General features: G+C 44.7%; 1 protein-coding gene and 1 long non-coding RNA gene across 4 annotated transcripts in view; one reads left to right on the top strand and one right to left on the bottom strand.

The window, feature by feature from the left end:
- The first annotated feature begins 1,141 nt into the window (after positions 1-1,141).
- Positions 1,142-19,527, top strand: part of LOC105471407 (striatin interacting protein 2) — a 58,105-nt gene continuing 39,719 nt past the window's right edge. The window contains exons 1-4 of one of the 3 annotated variants that reach the window (XM_011723894.3): positions 1,142-1,322; positions 6,454-6,523; positions 10,781-10,855; positions 18,772-18,906. In XM_011723894.3, the coding sequence (XP_011722196.2) occupies positions 1,194-1,322; positions 6,454-6,523; positions 10,781-10,855; positions 18,772-18,906 (409 nt within the window). In that variant the 5' untranslated portion in view covers positions 1,142-1,193. Of the gene's footprint in view, positions 1,323-6,453; positions 6,524-10,780; positions 10,856-18,771; positions 18,907-19,291; positions 19,382-19,527 lie in introns of those variants that run through there. The other 2 variants (XM_011723893.3, XM_011723895.3) reach the window with 2 other exon arrangements.
- On the bottom strand, positions 8,717-13,978 carry LOC105471406 (uncharacterized). Its single transcript, XR_981128.3, has 3 exons — positions 11,046-13,978; positions 10,343-10,475; positions 8,717-9,734 (listed from the first exon to the last, which is right to left on the bottom strand). It is a non-coding gene; the product is annotated as an uncharacterized lncRNA (long non-coding RNA).

Raw genomic sequence — 19,527 nt, 5'->3', positions numbered from 1 at the left:
CATAGGCAAGACCCTGAGACGAGATAGAATATGATACCTTGGGAACTGCAGAGAGGAATCTGCAAGTGCCGGTTTCCTCATCAGTAACATTGGATTCGTAAAAATACCCTGTCGGGGAGAGGTATGATGTGATATCTGGAAAGCGCCTACTGCAGTGCCTGGCACCAAGCACAGTTCAACAATCCCCCAGACCCTTCCGAAAGCAACCAGGCTAGGGAGAGCGATTTGGTCCCACCCGTTCCCCTGGGCCTATGTCTTTGGGGATTCTATTACCAAGTCAGACTGTCTAAATATTTACTACAAGCTGCTTTTTTAAATTCAGGAGAGGGCAGATCAAACAGCTTCTTTTGCTCCCAGTAACAATGAGCCCTTAGGAAGCATGTTAGAAAAGAGAGAGGAAGGAAAGAAAGGACTGGCGAGCAGGTGAGGTGAGGGTGGTGGCTTGCTCTCCAGCCAACATTTACACACCATGAGGAAGAGGCCCCCTACAGCAGAGAAGGGCAGATGACAGGAGCAGCCCTCGAGGGCATCACCAATTTCAGTGACGGAAAAACGCCCCCAACACACCCTTAGACCCCCAGTCTCCCAGCCAAGCCCTAGCTCCGGGCGAGATGCGTTCTCTTCAGAAAAACGCTGAGAATTCTCAGCTTCCGGAGACAGCGAGTCCCTCGTTTCGGGCGATGTCCCTGGCCACCTGGCGGTGCCATCCCTCCTCTGCGACTAAGCGGGATATGGGACGTGTGCAGAAGCCGGGATGTGGGGGTCCGGGTCGGTGGTAACAGGGAAACGGAGGCTGCAGTGGAGCAGGAGGCGGAGACTAGAGCTCCAGAAAAGGTCGCTACAGGGACGGGGGTGAGTGCTGAGAGACACCGAGTGAGGAGCACAGAGATAAACCTCCTGAGCTCAAGGCCCAGCTTTCGCAAGTCGTGGAGTCTGTAGCTAACCTAGGAGTCTCTGGCTGCCAGCAATGCAGCAGGACTAAAAAGATACCCCCAAAATCTCTTCAATGAGCCCCCACCTCCTCGTGTCCCGCTCCGGCCGGTCGAGCAGCCAATCGCCTCGCGGGGCGGGGTTGCGGCCAGCGGCCGTAACCAATAGCGGCGGAGGGGGCGGGTCCTGGCTCCCGGCGCGCGGCTGTGGGGTCGCCCCGGGCAAAGCGAGCTGAACCCTGAGGGGAGCCGCTGACCAGCAGCATGGAGGACCCCGCCGTGCCCGGGACCGGGGGCCCTCCCGCAAACGGCAATGGCAACGGCGGCGGCAAAGGGAAGCAGGCGGCGCCCAAGGGCCGCGAAGCGTTCCGAAGCCAGCGGCGGGAGTCAGAGGTGAGGAGCCGGGAGAGCTTCGGCTGGGGCCCGGAGACGCTCGCGGGCGGGAAGCGGCGGCTGAGGTGATTCGGCCTCGGCCCCGGAGCCCTCGGCGCGCTCGGTCAGCCCCGCGCAGTGGGCGCCTGCGGGGTCCTAGCGGCTGTACTCTGGGCTTTTTGGCCCCGACCCTTGTCCGCACGTCTGCTGCCGCGGGTTGGGGGCTTTCTAGCCCTCTGGCTTTCCCCCGCTGCGCGAAGATGAGCGCGGTATTGAGCGGACCAGATACTTTCCAAATATTTATCTCACTTAATCGCTGCAGCCCCTTGAAGCAGAAATTCCGATCCCAGTTTATGGAGGGGGGAACAGGAGCGGAGAGGTGAAGTGACTGGCTTGAGGGATGGAAGGCTGGAGCTCAGCTGCAGGAAAGCAGGATTGGCGAGTGGGGCAACCGCACTCCCCCACCCCAGGCTGCCTGCGGCGGGCCCCTGGACAGATCCACTGTGGCCGAGGGACTTCTGCCCGTTCCCTGCCCATCCCCTTCCCCCACATCCCCCATGAGTCTTAGGCCGTTTAGGGAGCGCCTTCCGCGGACATCAGGCCCCTGCAGTCCAGGAGTGGCTATCTGGAGGGAGCAGTCCCAGGATACAGATAGGAGTATGAATATTTCGATCTCTTCCTCCTCTCCTGAAAAAAGAAACGCTACCTAGGAAGATGAAAGCATTGAATTATTATCACTCCCCTATCCCCTCATTGAGGCAGTTTCCATCAGTTGGATCTGAGCGGAGCCGGAATCAGAATAGATGACAAAATGTCAGATGTGGCAGGGTCTGCAGAAATCATCTGGTATAGCCCTTTAATTTTACAGACCTAAAAGAAAGAGGAGTGACTTGCCCAAGATCAGACATCTGGCATACTTTGTGGTCAAGAACACCAGGCTTTGGAGTAGTCGGACCAGGTTTTGAATCCCAGCCCTACCATTTACTGCCTGTGTGATTTTCGGCACATTACCAAACCTCTCTGAGCTCCAGTTTCTTCATCTGTAAAATGAGATTAACACTGCCTACCTCAGAAGGTTGTGATAAAGTCAAAATGAGATAATTGACTATAAAATGTTTGGCACAGTGCAGGCACAATGCATGTAATTAGTCAGTACATAGTAACTCTGAGTATATTACTATCGTCATCATCATCATCATCAAGTGGCAGAGCTGGTACTAGAAGCCAGGTCTTTGGCATTCCAGACTTTGCCTTACCATTTAAATAGCATTTCAGTTTCCAAAGTGATTTCATGTATGCTTTCCATTTTGATGTAGGTAGAGTAGGAGGAATCCATTCATTTTTTAAAAGGTAGAAGTGGAGATGAAAAGACTGGCCCAGAGTCACCACCTTGCAGAGGAAGAGCTCAGCCCTCCTGTCTTGCTAGATGATATCCACCACATCATCTCCCTCCCTACCTCAAGATGAGTCTGATCTTTTAGGGCACCCTGTACCTCCTTCCCCCACAAAGACATTGTTCTCACTCAAATGTTTTTTTGGGGAGGTGAGCCATTCATTAATTCAATAATTATTTATGGAGGACTTTCTGCCAGTCACTATTTTAGGTGCTAGGGATATATCAGTGAACAAGATAGGGTCTTCCCCCATGGGGAGACAAATTGTGAGTAAATAAATAAAATAATTTCACAATCGTATGTTCTATGGGGGGAATAAAAGTCTCTGCCTGGGTCTCCCTTCTAAGGTTGCAATCTGTTCCCCACCTGTCAAGGCTTCTTCAGGCAAAGGCTCTGAGAGTACAGTCCTTTGAGACTCGAAAGCTTTCCACCTGCACCGCAGTTTACCTGCTGATTGTCTGCAGCTGCACTCTTCATGCCTGGAAATGAACAACTGCTGCAATCATCTCTATCTGGGCTCATTGCCTGCCGAAAGCCTGGCTGGAAAGATTAGCTTTCCTTTACCTTCTGCGGCAGCAGAACTCCTTTTACCTGCCAGTACATCCCTTATCACCACAGTACCCAGGTGCCAGATCTGCTTTTCTTCTCTGCTTCTTTTTGCTTTCCCGTGGAAGGCAGTCCTTAGAGGAGATGGGGTTTTTTTTCCTCTCCAGGGCTTTTAAAAAATCACTAGAAGAGAATTACTGTGGCACAAGTTAAGAGAGCCTCATCATGTATCACTGTTTATGGAAGCACTGTTGACCTACCTTCTCCCACTGGCTTCGTGTGTGAACGAACATCCCAACCTAAAAAGGAAGCTAAAGAATAATTGTTTGCTTAATAAGAAGAGTCTTAACCTAACAAAAGGATTCACCTCAGACCTCTTTTAGCCAGATCTGGTTTATTGATCTCCAACTCCTTGACAAAGTTTTAACTGGTCTGTGGTAAAACGAGGAAAATTCAGGTCATCGAAGTGACTTTTTCTAAAAATTTAGTTCAATATATTAAATTTAAGGATGTATACAATTTAAAACAGTGTTTTCCAAACTGTTTTAGGGGGCAACTATTAATTGAGGCTAAAATTTTTATTTTAAAAAATAAAGCCAGTGTGATGGCTCATATCTTTTATCCAGCACTTTGGGAGACTGAGGCAGATGGATAGCTTCAGCTCAGGAATTCAAGACCAACCTGGGAAATGTAGGCAGACCCGATCTCTACAAAAAATAAAAAATAAAAAAAAATTTAGCCGGGCATGATGGTGCGCGCCTGTTGTCCCAGCTGCTCAGGAGGCTGAGGTGGGAGAATCACTTAAGCCCAGGAAGTTGAGGCCACAGCGAGCTGTGATTGTGCCACTGCACTCCAGCTTGGGTGAGAGGAAGACCCTGTCTTTAAAAAAAAAAAAAAAAAGAAAAGAAAAGGAATAAAATAATATAAAATAGTGCATCATATGCAGTAAAGGTAAATACTTTGTTAAACTTTTGTTCCAGTTTGTGTGTGTGTGTGTGTGTGTGTGTGTGTGTGTGCGCGCGCGCTGGGATATAATGTAAAATGTATCATTTTTCCAAAAAGTTTGAAAAACAGTTTTTAATGGCTGTTCTTTATTCTGAGATTCTGTCCTTCATTTTGGGGGTTTAAACAGTTCTTTTTTGAATTTTTTAAAAAAGTTTTTAAAGTCCGTGCCTATCAGAATAAAACAGCAACAACCCTCCGTCATTTGCCACTCTCCACCTTTTTCTTTTTCCCTACTGTTCCCTGTAATCCAAAAGTTTGGAAATCTTTGCTATAGTGGATTTAAACATGATTCGCCTTGTTGACAGTATAAATTGACGTAATGTTTTGGGGGAACAACTTATATACAAAGAGCTTTAAAAATGTTCATAAGATTTGATTCATTAATTTTCTTTATAAAAATCTATGCTTAGGAAATATCCTAAATATAGAAAAAAGCATAAGTCTATTACAGTTTCATGCATATAATAAAGGAAAATTAAAAACAATTTAAATATTCAACAGTAACTAGTTAAGTAAACCAATAAATGTACATCCATTTATACAATCATTTAAACTAATAGTCATAATAATATGAGAAGAATGCCTTTATAATATAATATTAAAATCATAAATAGAGTGACCACCCACATAGTGCTACCAAGTGCTAGGCTGTGTGCCTTTTTGTATTAACTCATTGAGTCCTTAAAATAACCCTATGAAGTAAGTCCTGTTATTATCTTCATTTTACAGATGGGAAGACTGAGCAGGTAATTTTCCAACAATTCCCTGACACCAACTAGATGTCCAGCAATTCAATTCAATTCTGACACTAACTACCTAGAATTATCACAGACCCTGCAAGTTAAGGGCTCAGTCCTACAAGGCCCTACTTTAGACGCCAACCATAGGTGGGATCCCCAAGCTATCTACACTTCAGCCTGGCCAACTACAAATTAAGCGGTTATCATGATCTTCCATTCAGGTTCCATAATTTGCTAGAATAACTCACAGAATTCAGGAAAGCATGTAATTAGAATTATAATTTTATTATAAAGGATACAACTCAGGAACAGCTAAATGGAAGAGATGCAAAGGACAAAGTATGGGTTTGGGGTGGTGTAGAGCTTCCATATACACCCTGGGCAGCACTCCTCTAGCACATCTGTTTATTCCCCAACCCAAAAGCTGCCTGAACCTAGTTGTTTCTGGGTTTTCATATGGTGTTTCATTATCTAGGCATAATTAAACTATTGGCCATATGACTGAACTTAATCTGTAGTACCCCTCCCCTCCCTGGATGTGGGGATGGTGCTGAAAGTTAAACACTAATCATGTGCTTGGTCTTTCCTAACATAAGTCACCTCATGAGCATAAATTCTGGTAAAGCTGACAGTGACTCATTATGAATAACTGACACTCCTATCACTCAGGAACTTCTAAGAATTTCAGGAGCTCTGTACCAGGAACCAGGGGCAAAGAACAGTATATTTTTTATGTCACACTGAGGTTCAGAGAGCTTAACTTGTCCAAGATCAAATAGTATGTGACAGAGCTGAGACTGAGAATTTTAAAAATTCATATATATTAACATATACAGGAAGGAAATATCCCAAAATATTTAAATAAGTTAGAAGATGGGATTATATTAAAGTATATTTAATAGGATTAACTTTATACATACATCATCATAGGAAATCTAATCTTTACTACAACTTGGAGTGGAGATGTTGTATTATTTGACAGTCCTAAAGTTGCAGAATATTAGAGCTAAAAAACCTCTTTAAAAATAAGGAACTATGATCCACAGCATGAGACTTGATCTATATCATACAGTGGGTTGATGACAGAACTAAAGCTAGAATCCAGTGCCCTTTGTTTCTGTCTGTCTCAAATTTATATAAATCAGCTAGATGCTCCTCTGGTCTGTGTTCATGTAGATTAGATGTGGACACAGACCGTAGCTTTCATATGTTTTTGAGATCCTGGCCCTTTATTTAGACTTTCTGATTTTGCATGGGAATCCTCAGCCCCTCGCCACACTGAGCCTCAAGTTTTGGCTTGGTATAGGGTACCTCTGAGATGAAAGACCCAAATAGGACTCTCCTAACTGTCTCCCTGATCTAACCTTGGCCTCCATGAGGGGAAGAAGGTAAGTAAGGGTACAGTCTTCCCTTGGCAACCCCTTTTTCCAAGTTATCTCAGTTACCAACAAGATTTCTCTGTTACAGGGCTCTGTGGACTGTCCCACTCTGGAGTTTGAGTATGGAGATGCAGATGGGCATGCAGCAGAGTTGTCAGGTATGAGGTAGATGAGTCAGTAGCTAGTGGAAGAACGGCCAGGAGGAGAGGGAAGGGGCCTGTGATCTCCCTGGAAGCTTGTCTGTTCTTACCAAGTGGCTGTTGAACCAAGGCTGTTCTCCACATTCCTTTTTCTCTCCACCCCAGAGTGGTAAATATCTCTTTATTTGTCTTCACATTTCCTTCTGTGATTCTCCTTGGCTATGGTATTCTTCATTCTGTCATTCTATCACTCTTTCCTGCTCACTCTTCTTTATTTTCTTTGAAAATAACTGATTTGGTGCACTCTCAAATCAGTTTTCTCTCCATCTTCTCCCTATTCCTCCTCTTTCTCTTCCTGTCACCCGTATCTTTGCCTGCCTCCTCCTTTCTGCTACCTTTTTCTGTCCCATGCCATCTCTTTTTCCTTTGTCTCCTCTACCTCCATCTTTTCCTTCTTCCTCTCTCATCTGCCCCTTATTAAAATCTCAACAAAGTCTGAGGAAAAACTCCATAGTCAACTGGCCAGCTGAGCAAGGCTGGACCATCATAGTGGAGTTCTGCTTGGATGTTTATGAGCTGGAGTTAAGTGATTGCATTCATCTTTCAGTGCTGGCCTGCTTCTCTCTGGATTTTTAGCTTAGGGTAAATGTGATCTCCTCACATTAAGGGCCTCCATGTTACATGTGCTACAAATGCCAGTTATTAATACACGAGCTTTGGGTGAGATGGTGTGAAAGTTAAATATTCTGTCACATGGAAGTGATACTTTGAGACATGCTTTTTCAGAGAAAAGAGACAATTTTAAAGAAGTTCTTGTGCATAAGCACAAGGAATAAATTTTGTGATGAGTGACAGAGAAATAGAGAGCTAAGTTTAATAACCAACAAAGGATTAGAATTCATAATAGGAATATGATACAAATATATATATATATATATATATATATATATATATATAAAAGAGAGGAGAGAGATGAGCAACCCAACAGAGAAGTGGGCAAATAATATAAATGGGAATTTATAGAAGAAAAAGCCAAATGGTCAATAAATATATGAAAATATGTTGAACTTTATTAGTAAATGAGGAAAAACAAATTAAAATAATATTATTTCACAATCAGCTGGGCGCGGTGGCTCAAGCCTGTAATCCCAGCACTTTGGGAGGGAGGCTGAGATGGGCGGATCCCGAGGTCGGGAGATCGAGACTATCCTGGCTAACACGCTGAAACCCCGTCTCTACTAAAAATACAAAAAAATTAGCCGGGTGAGGTGGTGGCGCCTGTAGTCCCAGCTACTCGGGAGGCTGAGGCAGGAGAATGGCGTGAACCCGGGAGGCAGAGCTTGCAGTGAGCTGAGATCTGGCCACTGCACTCCAACCTAGGCGACAGAGCAAGACTCCATCTCAAAAAAAAAAAAAAAAAAAATATATATATATATATATATATATATAATTTCACAATCATCAGAGTGCAAAACTTAAAAGCCTGGGGTTGGTGAGGGTGCAGAGAAATTAGTACTTTTATGCACTGCTAGACATTGGGGAGCAGAATATAAAATTGAAAAGCATTTTGCTTTATAAAATTGGAAAGCATTTTGTTTATATCTTGCAAAGTTGAAGATGTACACATATTGTGACCCAACAAGTCTACTCCTAAATATCCATTCTAAAGAAAATTATACTTGGGCACAAGAAAATATACAGAGATGTTTATTGCAGCCTTATTTATCAGTGTAAAAAGTTGGAAACAACCTACAATGCTCATCAGTAGGGAAATGGATAAACTATAGCATATTAGTGCATTAAGCTATTGAATAGCCATTAAAATAATTGATCTAAATCAAGATATTTATTTATTTATTTATTTATGTTTTTGAGACAGGCTCTGGCAATGTTGCCTACGCTGGAGTGGCACAATCTCAGCTTACTACAGCCTTGACCTCTTGGGTTCAAGTGATCCTCCCATTCTATCCTCTCAAGTAGCTAAGACCATAGGCATGCCCTATCATGCCCAGCTAATTTTGTGCCACCATGTCCAGCTAATTTTGTTTATCTTTTGTAGAAACAAAGTCTCACCATGTTGCCCCCAGGCTGGTCCTGAACTCCTGGGCTCAAGTGATCCTCCTGCCTTGGCCTTCCAAAGTGCTGGGACTACAGGTGTGAGCCACCACACCTGGCCTCAACATGTTTCAATATCAATAAATGCTTGACCGGGCACGGTAGCTCACATCTGTAATCCCAGCACTTTGGGAGGCCGAAGCAGGTGGATCACCTGTCAGGAGTTTGAGACCAGCCTGACCAATATGGTGAAACCTCGTCTCTACTAAAAATACAAAAATTAGCTGGGCATTGTGGCGTGCAGCTGTAGTCCCAGCTACTCGGGAGGCTTGAACCCGGGAGGTGGAGGTTGCAGTGAGCCAAGATCGCACCACTGCACTCCAACCTGGGTGACAGAGAAAGACCCCGTTTCTAATAATAATAATAATAATAAGTGCTAAAGACAAAATTGGGAGAAAGGAGCAGTAACAAAGGAATTTATACAATGGGATACCACTTGGATAAAAAAGTTTTTAAACAGAACAATATCATATGTTTATAGGCATATATGCATATAGCAAAAGTAGAAAAATAGGCATATGAGGATACACACCAATTTCATTATAGTGGTTGCCTCTGGAGAAGGGAAGAAGATAGACTGGGGAGCAGCAGTCTGAAGCAAATATAACAAATGCTAACATTTGTTTGATCTGGGTAGAAGATAATACACAGGTGTCTTAAATGTACTATTCTGTACTTACCTGTATATAAAAATTCATAATCTAAAATTTAAAAATAAAAAGACCAGAACTACAGTTCAGTACCTAAGAGCCTTGCCCACTTTTCTGATTTGGCTTATGGTGCTTTACTCTTAAAAATATATATATTCACCTTCTACACTAATGACTGAAGAATTTAAGATTCAGTGATGGGATTTGCTTCTGGTCACTCCTGGATTCTGGAACTTAGGACTCAAAAGCCCTGACTCCCAGACAAGGTGTTTCTCAACCATTACACAGCTGGCTGGAGCATACGTGAACTTCTCTTGCCTTGTGAATTACCTGTGACCTAGTTAAATTTCCAGGAAGGGTCTCAGGTAGGGAGCAGAGATTTAAAGGAAATCTGTTCTATCTTTTGTTGACTTCTGTATTTCAGTTCTTCATCTTCTGTAAGATGAAAGTACGTATATAATGTTCTGCAGAGAGACAGCAAGAGAGTAGGAAAGGGCATTTTTATTGCTTTTCTTTTTTCTTTCTTTCTTTCTTTTTTTTTAAGAGACAGAGTCTCATTCTGTTACCCCAGGCTGGAGTACAGTGACATGATCATAGCTTACTAAAGCCTCAAACTCTTAAGCTCAAACGATCCTCCACCTCAGCCTCCTAAGTAGCTAGGACTACAGTCATGTGCCACTACACCTGGCTAATGTTTAAATTTTTTGTAGAAATGGGGTCATGCTATGTTGCCCAGGCTAGTCTCGAACTCCTGGCCTCAAGCAGTCCTCCTGCCTCAGCCTCCCAAAATGCTGGGATTATAATCCTATAGGTCTGAGCCATCACACATGGCCGGCATTTCTATTTCTCATAAGCTTTCTGCATTTTGTATTGAGAAGCTGCTGTTAGCAAAGTTAGATTTTCCTGGGTGCAACAGCCCTTTGACAATCATAGCTGTTCTCTAGAGTTTTTTTTTTTTTGCAGCCTCTGCTTAGTGGCTGTGGGCAGGAGTCTAAACTTGTATACCCTTTGAGGAAACTTAGCAGGGAGAGAATGAACTGGCTCCAATCCTGAAGAGCCATCAAGCACTTACTTTTCAGCCCTTGCCTTGGTTTCCTGATCCAGCACAAGGATCTTTCCTCTAAATTTCAGGAGTTGTGTTGCCCTCCTCTTCCCTTAGAGATAGGATAGTTCCTGGTTGGGTTGACAAAGCAGGAGTTGCAGCCCTGAGAAGCAGGAGTGATGAGATTAAGCTCTCTGTGCTCCAGTCCTCCTGGCCCTCACCAAATGTTGAAGGCTGCCTTCTCTGCTGCAGCAGCCAGCTGGCAGGAAGAGGACAGGTTTGATGGTTTAATCTCCCAGGGACACAAGTGGCTATTTTTAACTGCTCTGAAAAGGAGGAAGCTGGCTTTGGATTGAATTGGACACAGGAATGTGTTGGAAGCTTTAGCTCTTTCATGCCACCCTCTCTACTTTGGGCCGCTTCTTTAAGGATCTCCCAAATGTGACTGTTCTGTTTTTCCTGCCACAGAATTGTATAGTTACACTGAGAACCTGGAATTCACCAATAACAGGAGGTGCTTTGAAGAAGATTTCAAGACTCAAGGTAATTCCAGATCTTTACTCATAGAGACCTGCTTTTTCCTTCTATGATATCCCAGCCTGATCTAGTAAAAGGCTAAAACAAAGTGGGATCCCTCATCCCCTCTGTATTAGTTAGGGTTCTCTTAGAGGGATAGAGCTAATAGGATAAATAGATAGATATATAAAGGGAAGTTTATTAAGTATTAACTTACACAATCACAAGGTCCTACAATAGGCTGTCTGCAAGCTGAGGAACAAGGAGAGCCAGTCTGAGTCCCAAAACTGAAGAACTTGGAGTCCGATGTTCGAGGGCAGGAGGCATCCAGCACAGGAGAAAGACGTAGGCTGGAAGTCTAGGCCCATCTCTCCTTTTCATGTTTTTCTGCTTGTTTTACATTTGCTGGCAGCTGATTAGATTATGCCCACCAGATTCAGGGTGGATCTGCCTTCCCCAGCCAGCGGACTCAAATGTTAATCTCTTTTGGCAGCATCCTCACAGACATACCCAGGATCAATACTTTGTATCCTTCAATCCAATCAAGTTGACACACAGTATTAACCATCACAGATCCACCCCTTGTCAACTGGAACTCATACACATCTCCTGAGATCATACATAATCTTCAAATAAAGACAAAAATAAGGGCATAATTATGCCTAACATAGTACAACTATCCTTCGTACAACTGGAAACTCACCAGTACCCAACCCAAATAGTATTATATAAAGTTAACAATACTTAAATGCTGATATGAAGTCAATAAATCTTATGTCACATGATAAAGGAGAAAGGAAATAAAATGAAGATATTAGTACAAGTGTATACATGCGCAAACATGTTTTTAACAAAAGAAGGAGGAAATACTCATGACAATTACAGTCCTCATTTCTGCAGCTAGTCACTTGGTTGTAGCTGGTTTTGATGACTACCTTCTTCTACTACCCATTCTGTATTCCCTTTGCCTTCAGCAAGCAACTTGGCAGGTCGTGGTTTTTTCCTGGTGGAGTAACCCAAACCTTCATTCCTGAGGGGTCCAGGTCATTTGTAGTCCTGCCTGGATTGGGTTGTTGTGGTTTCCCATCAACCTTAATCACAGGGCATAGTAATACTAAGAGACACCCTAATGGATCTCCTGTATTCCATGCATACTCTTCCTTACCTCCATTGTGGAGTAGTAGACTGATTTCATCTTGATAGTCTGGGTCGATCACCCGAGCCAACACTGTAACTCCCTTCTTAGCCTGTTGACTTAAAGGTAGAAGGACCCCAAAGTGTCCAGGTGGCAATCTTAACTTCCAGTTTAATGGAATCATTGTTGTGTCTCCTGGTGGCAGTGTTCCTCCCTCTGGAGCTAAAACCTCTAGGCCAGCGTAACGTAATGTCGCAGAAACAGGAAGCAAAAATTTTGCTAGCAGATCACTAGGGGTGATGGTGAGTGGTGCCACTTCCACCCCTTGATTCCTGGACCAGTGAATCCTGACTGTGGGAAAAACAGTACCATATACTGGATGCTGATTGAGAGCATACACGGCCTTCTGGAGAACTTTGCCCCAGCCCTGCAAAGTATTGTCACCTAGTTGGCATTATATTTGTGATTTCAAAAGGCCATTCCACTGTTCTATCAATCCAGCTGCTTCAGGATGATGGGGAATGTGGTAAGACCAGTGAATTCCATGAGCACGAGCCCACTGCCATACTTCTTTAGCCATTAAGTGAGTGCCTTGGTCAGAGGGAATGCTTTGTGGAATACCATTACGGTGGATGAGGCATTCTGTGAGTCCATGGATGGTAGTCTTGGCAGAAGCATTGCTTGCAGGATAGGCAAACCCATATCTGGTAAGTGTATGTTCTAGTGAGGACAAACCTCTACCCTTTCCATGATGGAAGAGGTCCAATACAATCAACCTGCCACCAGGTAGCTGGCTGATCACCCTGAGGAATGGTGCCTTATCTAGGGCTCAGTGTTGGTCTCTGCTGCTAGCAAATTAGGCACTCAGCAGTGGCCATAGCCAGGTCAGCCTTGGTGAGTGGAAGTCCATGTTACTGAGCCTATGCGTAACCTCCATCCCTGCCACAATGGCCACTTTGTTCATGGGCCCATTGGACGATGACAGAGGTGCTGGGGAAAGAGGCTGATTGGTGTCCACAGAACGGGTCATCCTATCTACTTGATTATTAAACTCCTCCTCTGCTGAGGTCACCCACTGGTGAGCACTCACATGGAATACAAATATCTTCAGTTTTGACCACTCAGAGAGGTCCATCCACACACTTCTTTCCACAATCTTCTGTCACCAATTTTCCAATCATGCTTCTTCCAAGTCCCTGACCATGTAGCCGAATCATTGGCTATAGCCCATGAATCAGTATATAATCGCACATCTTGCCATTTCTCCTTCCATGCAAAGTATAGAACCAGGTGCACTGCTCAAAGTTCTGCCCACTGGGAAGATTTCCCTTCACCACTGTCCTTCAGGGATGTCTTAGAAAGGGGCTGTAGTGCTACAGCCATCCACTTTCAGGTGGTGCCTGCATATCATGCAGAACCATCTGTAAGCCAGGCCCTAGTCTTCTCTTCCTCTGTCAACTTATAGGGAGTTATAGGGAGCTTATAGGGAGCCTCCCCATGCAGGCTGGGGGTGGCAGGACTGGAGACCATGGGCATTTGAGCCACTTCCTCATGTAACTTACTTGTGCCTTCAGGACCTGCTTGAGCCCGATCACGTATATACCACTTCCATTTGATGATGGAATGCTGCTGTGCACGACCCACTTTATGGCTTGATGGGTCAGAAAGCACTCAGTTCATGATAGGCAGTTGAGGTCACATGGTGACTTGATGGCCTATAGTCAAACGTTCAGTCTCGGGCCGGGCGCGGTGGCTCAAGCCTGTAATCCCAGCACTTTGGGAGGCCGAGACGGGCGGATCACGAGGTCGGGAGATCGAGACCATCCTGGCTAACACGGTGAAACCCCGTCTCTACTAAAAAAATACAAAAAAAAACTAGCCGGGTGACGTGGCGGGCGCCTGTAGTCCCAGCTACTCGGGAGGCTGAGGCAGGAGAATGGCGTAAACCCGGGGGGCGGAGCTTGCAGTGAGCTGAGATCCGGCCACTGCACTCCAGCCTGGGCAGCAGAGTGAGACTCCGTCTTAAAAAAAAAAAAAAAAAAAAAAAGTTCAGTCTCCACCAAAGACCAGTAACAGGCCAAGAACTGTCTCTCAAAAGTAAAGTAGTTATCTGCAGAAGATGGCAGGGGCTTGCTCCAAAATCCTAGAGGCCTCCGCTGTGATTCACCTATGGGAGCCTGCCAAAGGCTCCAAACAGCATCCCCATCTGCCACTGACACCTCAAGCATCATTGGATTTGCTGGGTCATATGGCCCAAGTGGCAGAGCAGCTTGCACAACAGCCTGGGCCTGTTGCAGAGCCTTCTGTTCTGGACCCCACTAAGAACTGGGGGGGAGGGGGTCCAGATAAATGGGCAGGAATAACACACCCAAATGAGGAATGTGTTGCCTCTAAAATCCAAATAGGCCCACTAGGCATTGTGCTTCTTTCTTGGTTGTAGGAGGGGCCAAATGAAGCAACTTATCCTTCACCTAAGAAGGAATTTCTCAACAGACCCCACAGCACTGGACCCCTAGGAATTTTACTGAGGTAGAAGGTCCCTGAATTTTAATCAGGTTTATTTCCCATCCTCTGGCACACAAATGTCTCACCAATAAGTCCAAAGTGTTTGCTACTTCTTGCTCACTGGATCTGGTCAGCATAATGTCATCAATGTAATGGACCAATGTGATATCTTGTGGAAACAAAAAGCGATCAAGGTCTCTCCGAATAAGATTATGACTCAAAGCCGGAGAGTTGATATACCTCTGGGGTAGGACAGTAAAGGTATATTGCTGTCCTTGCCAGCTGGAGGCAAATTGCTTCTGGTGGGCCTTATGGACAGGAATGGAGAAAAAGGTACTTGCCAAGTCAATGACCACGTGCCAGGTACCAGGAGATGTGTTAATTTGCTCAAGTAATGAAACCCCCTGATACAGCAGCTGCAATTGGAGTCACCACTTGGTTAAGCTTACGATAATCCACTATCATTTTCCAAGATTCATCTGTCTTCTGCACAGGCCAAATGCGAGAGTTGAACAGGGATGTGGTGGGAATCACCACTCCTTTGTCTTTCAAGTCCTTGATGGTGGCATTGATCTCCACAGTCCCTCCAGGGATATGATATTGTTTTTGATTTACTATTTTTCTAGGTAGAGGCAGCTCTAATGGCTTCCATTTGTCCTTTCCCACCATAGTAACATTCAACCTACCGGTCAGGGAGCCAATGTGGGGGTTCTGCCAGCTACTAAGTATGTCTATGCCAATTATGCACTCTGGCACTGGGGAAGTGACCACAGGATGAGTCTGGGGGCCCACTGTAAGTCAGGCCTGAGCTAAAACTCCATTAGTTACCTGACCTCCATAAGCCCCTACTTTAACTGGAGGACCACAATGACATTTTGGTTCCCCTGGAATCAAGGTCAGCTCAGAGCCAGCATCTAGTAGTCCCCAAAATGTCTGATCATTTCCCTTTCCCCAATGCACAGTTACCCTGGTAAAAGGCCAGAGGTCTTCTTGAGGAAGAATCGGAGAAAAATTCACTGCATAAACTGTCGGTGATGTAGTGGGGTCCTTCCTCAAGGGAACCCGGCCTCCCCTTCATTCAAGGGGTTCTGGGTCTATTAACTGGCTCAAGTCTGGAAATTGATTAAGGGGCCATGATTCTCTGTTTTTATAATTCAAATTAGTCTTTTGTCCATTCGACCGAGGAGTTTTCTGCTTGTATAATTAAGTAGGAATGCAGTAGGCTTCCTATCAGTTTCACTTCTAGGAACACCGTGATGAATTAGCCAATGCCACAGCTTTACATGAGTCAGACTGTTCTGATTGCTCCTTTGCCTCTGCTATCCATTATGGTAGCTACACCTACCTTGCCTTTGATGGTCGAGTGCTTCCACTTGGCCCCTGCTGCCTAGGGATCCAATTATTCCCATTGTATTTAAATTTTGCAGTTGAGTGACTGTGGTTCCCACCATTACATCTGACATAAGGAGAAAAGCAATTACAGGACTCTTCAAAGATGAAGTAGCTGCCATCACAAATCTGTTTTGTAAGGCATTGGTCAAGGGTGTATCTTCTGGACCCTCCCAGCTGGGATGAGTAGGTCTAAAGTGACTAATCCACTCCACCATCCCAATCTCCCTAAGCCTTTGGATCCCTTCCTGTATATTAAACCAAGGGAGATCAGGCATTTCCAGCTCACTCACAGTGGGCCATCTTTTAATCCATAATTCAGCTGAACAAATAAACTATTAGAACCTTTTTTAACTCCCCAAGCTGCAACATTAAATGCAGAGTCCCTACTTAGTGGGCCTAAATCAATAAATTCAGCCTGATCCAACTCTGTGTTCCTTCCTCCATTATCCCACACCCTTAATTCCCATGCCTGTTCTCCAGATTGCTGTTTATATAAATTAGAGGACTCAAATAGTTCTTTTTGAGTGTAGCACACCTCCTCATGGGTCACACTCTCAACCTCACCTTTAGGGGCCTGCCAGGACTTTCATCTAGTTATAGGTCTAGAACCAAACAAAGGTGTTGGGGGTAGCTTCTGAGGAGAAGCAGCATTATCTTGCCTGGCAACTGTTTCAGGGCAACTGCCATCACTGTTGCTTCAGGCAGCGCAGGGTTTATCTCCTCAGACAAAGGTGGAAAGGCTGATGGCAGCATGGGTCAGGGAGGAGATATTGCCACTACTGGGGATGGGGAAGCTGTTCCTCCTGGCAAAAAAGGTTCATCAGAGTTTACAAACTCAGTGTGCCCAGCTTCACCAGGGTTCTCCCACATATCCCCATTCCAAGTTTCAGGGTCCCATTCTTTTCCAATAAGTGCCCTCACTTTAACAGTAGACACCTGACAAGGCTATAAATGTATCTTTAAATGCATCTTTCATTGCAGGTCAGCCACTCTCATGACAAGAGTTTGTGTCTGTTTTTCCACAATTTCAGCTCTTTCTCTACAGGAGATAAGACTCTCACTCAGGGCAATCTTAGCAGATTTGAGGCTCAGTATCTGCTTCTGAAGCTGGGAGACAGAATCCCTGAGTTCATCATTTTCTTTCATCACTTTGTCCACTGAACTTAGGAACAACCAACCAGCTTTCTGATGTTCCTTGGTTCTCCACATATGGTCAAAGGTATTATGTATAGTCATTAACTCCTTGCCTCTCATGACCGGTGAATCAGGAATGTCAAATGCATTTATTTTGCATAACTCTCTACATAGTTTCTGCCAAGGACTATCAGTGTTCTCCATACTATTAGAAGTAGATTCCTTAGCATTTTTGGATCTAATCATATTAAGCAGCCAGCTCCAGAAATCTCAAAACCACTGAAAGAACTCCATTCTTAATATTCTCTTCCTCTAGAACCACTCCTGGTACCCAAATCTGTATTAGGGTTCTCTTAGAGGGATAGAACTAATAGGAGATATATATATATGGAGAGAGAGAGAGGAGTTTAAGTATTAACTTACACAATCACAAGTATTAACTTACACAATTAGAAGGTCCCATAATAGGCTGTCTGCAAGCTGAGGAGAAAAGAGAACCAGTCTGAGTCCCAAAACTGAAGAACTTGGAGTCTGATGTTCAAGGGCAGAAAGTATCCAGCACGAGAGAAAGATGTAGGCTGGGAGGCTAGGCCCATGTCTCCTTTTCATATTTTTCTGCCTCCTTTATATTTGCTGGCAGCTGATTAGATGGTACCCACCAGATTAAGGGTAGATCTGCCTTCCCCAGCCGGCTGACTCAAATGTTAATCTCTTGGCAACACCCTCACAGACATACCCAGGATTAATACTTTGTATCCTTCAATCCAATCATGTTTACACTCAGTATTAACCATCACAACCTCCATAACCATGTAGACTTTCCTTCTTGCTTATGGGATACAGGGTTCTCTGTGTCTCAAGTGGAGAGCAATGGAGTAGAAGCATGAGAAGCTGGTCCTGTGCTGCCTGATACAACCCTTGACCTTAATGTTTCACCCCATCTTCAACTTTGTCCTACTCTCAATAGTAATTTCATGTGCCCACACTGTGACATTCTCAGACATTCTCATCCATTTCCTTACTTGGTCAGTGGCAATTTGATTTTCAGTTCAACAAATGTGTGGTGAGTATTCTGTGTCAGATACTGGAGGCAGGAGTGAGAAGCAGCTTTTACAAAGAAGTTAGAGTTTGAGAGCAGAGGAATCATGTGCACATCACAAAACTAGCTGAGGCTCAAACAATCCTCCTGCCCCAGCCTCCCAAGTAACTAGGATTACAGGCATGTGCCACTATACCCAGCTTCTGCCCAAGGGCCTTCTCACGCAGCCTATACAGGGCAGCCAGAAAGTGCAGGGAATCAGTGTGCTCCTCTAGTTTAGCACCCTTCATCCAAGAGGAAAATGCTGTATCAGAAAAGTTTAAAAAGTGTTGGGGAAGCAGAGTATTTGGCCAGAGCATTAGTGAGAAAGGTCATTTTATATTGGGCATGTAAGAGTGGGAAAGAGGTCATTTTGTATTGGGCCTGTAAGGATGACTAGGAATTGAATATGTAGGGAGACAAAGGGAATTCCTTGAGGAAAGGCAGAGAGACAGGACAGTATGGGCTGTGTGTGGAGGATAGAGGGGATGTTGAAGATGAGGCTATAGACTGGGTTCAGGCCAGAACATTTTGGGTCCTTTTCCCATCCCTTATTCTTTCTCAGTGAAATAAGGAAAGCTTTTGGAGAAAATAATCTTTTTGGGGGGAGCTGAGATCAGAGGTGGCTATGCTATGAGAAGCCTTTCCAGGAAAGGTGGCAATAGCTGACACTAGATGTATATGGCCTTTTATTCCCAGTGCAGGGCAAGGAATGGCTGGAGTTGGAAGAAGATGCCCAAAAGGCCTATATAATGGGACTCTTGGACCGGCTGGAGGTGGTCAGTAGGGAACGGCGGCTGAAGGTGGCCCGGGCTGTTCTCTACCTGGCCCAAGGTGAGTGACTACCCTTGCTAGCTTTAGAGGGGTGGAGGCTTGAGAGGGAAGTGGGCATTATCAGGACTGAGATGATGCAGGCTGTGCTAGGAAAGCAAGGTTTCTTGCCTCTCAAGGACAGATCTTGTCACGTGCTAGGAGTAACCTGTGCTTATGGGGAAGATGAGATAGTGTTGAGTGCTGTTCTAGATCCCTTGGGATCTGCCATTATCTTACCAAGCATGTCAGAATTTTTTATAGGGTTCTTCTTTTCCCTACCCTGTACTGTAATCATATGTGAATACTAGCAAGAGGGTCAGTGTGGCCAGAGCTGATGATGTACCACCAGCTGATCATGGAGACAAGACATCAACTGTGGCCTGGCCCCAAAACTGAGGAGAAATAGGAGAGTGTCACAGATACACATGGACCCCTTGCATTGTTTCTCACTGGCATTTTGAAAGTTCAAGCCAACATAGCTGCAGGAGTGGATGCTGTGAGTAATTTGGAGATGATCAGACCTAAATAGAGTAACTGGGGAAAGCTGGTCAGAAGAAACCTGTTAGCCAGGTGTTGGAAAGGGAAATGAGATAGCCTAGCTGGAGTGAAAATAAGCCTACGATCATAAATATGAGGCTTGTT

The sequence above is a fragment of the Macaca nemestrina genome, chromosome 4 (assembly GCF_043159975.1).
Source record: "Macaca nemestrina isolate mMacNem1 chromosome 4, mMacNem.hap1, whole genome shotgun sequence".
In the NCBI taxonomy this organism is placed as follows: Eukaryota; Metazoa; Chordata; class Mammalia; order Primates; family Cercopithecidae; genus Macaca; species Macaca nemestrina.
The sequence above is the reverse complement of the archived record's forward strand: the minus strand, read 5'-3'. Positions and strand labels throughout refer to the sequence as shown.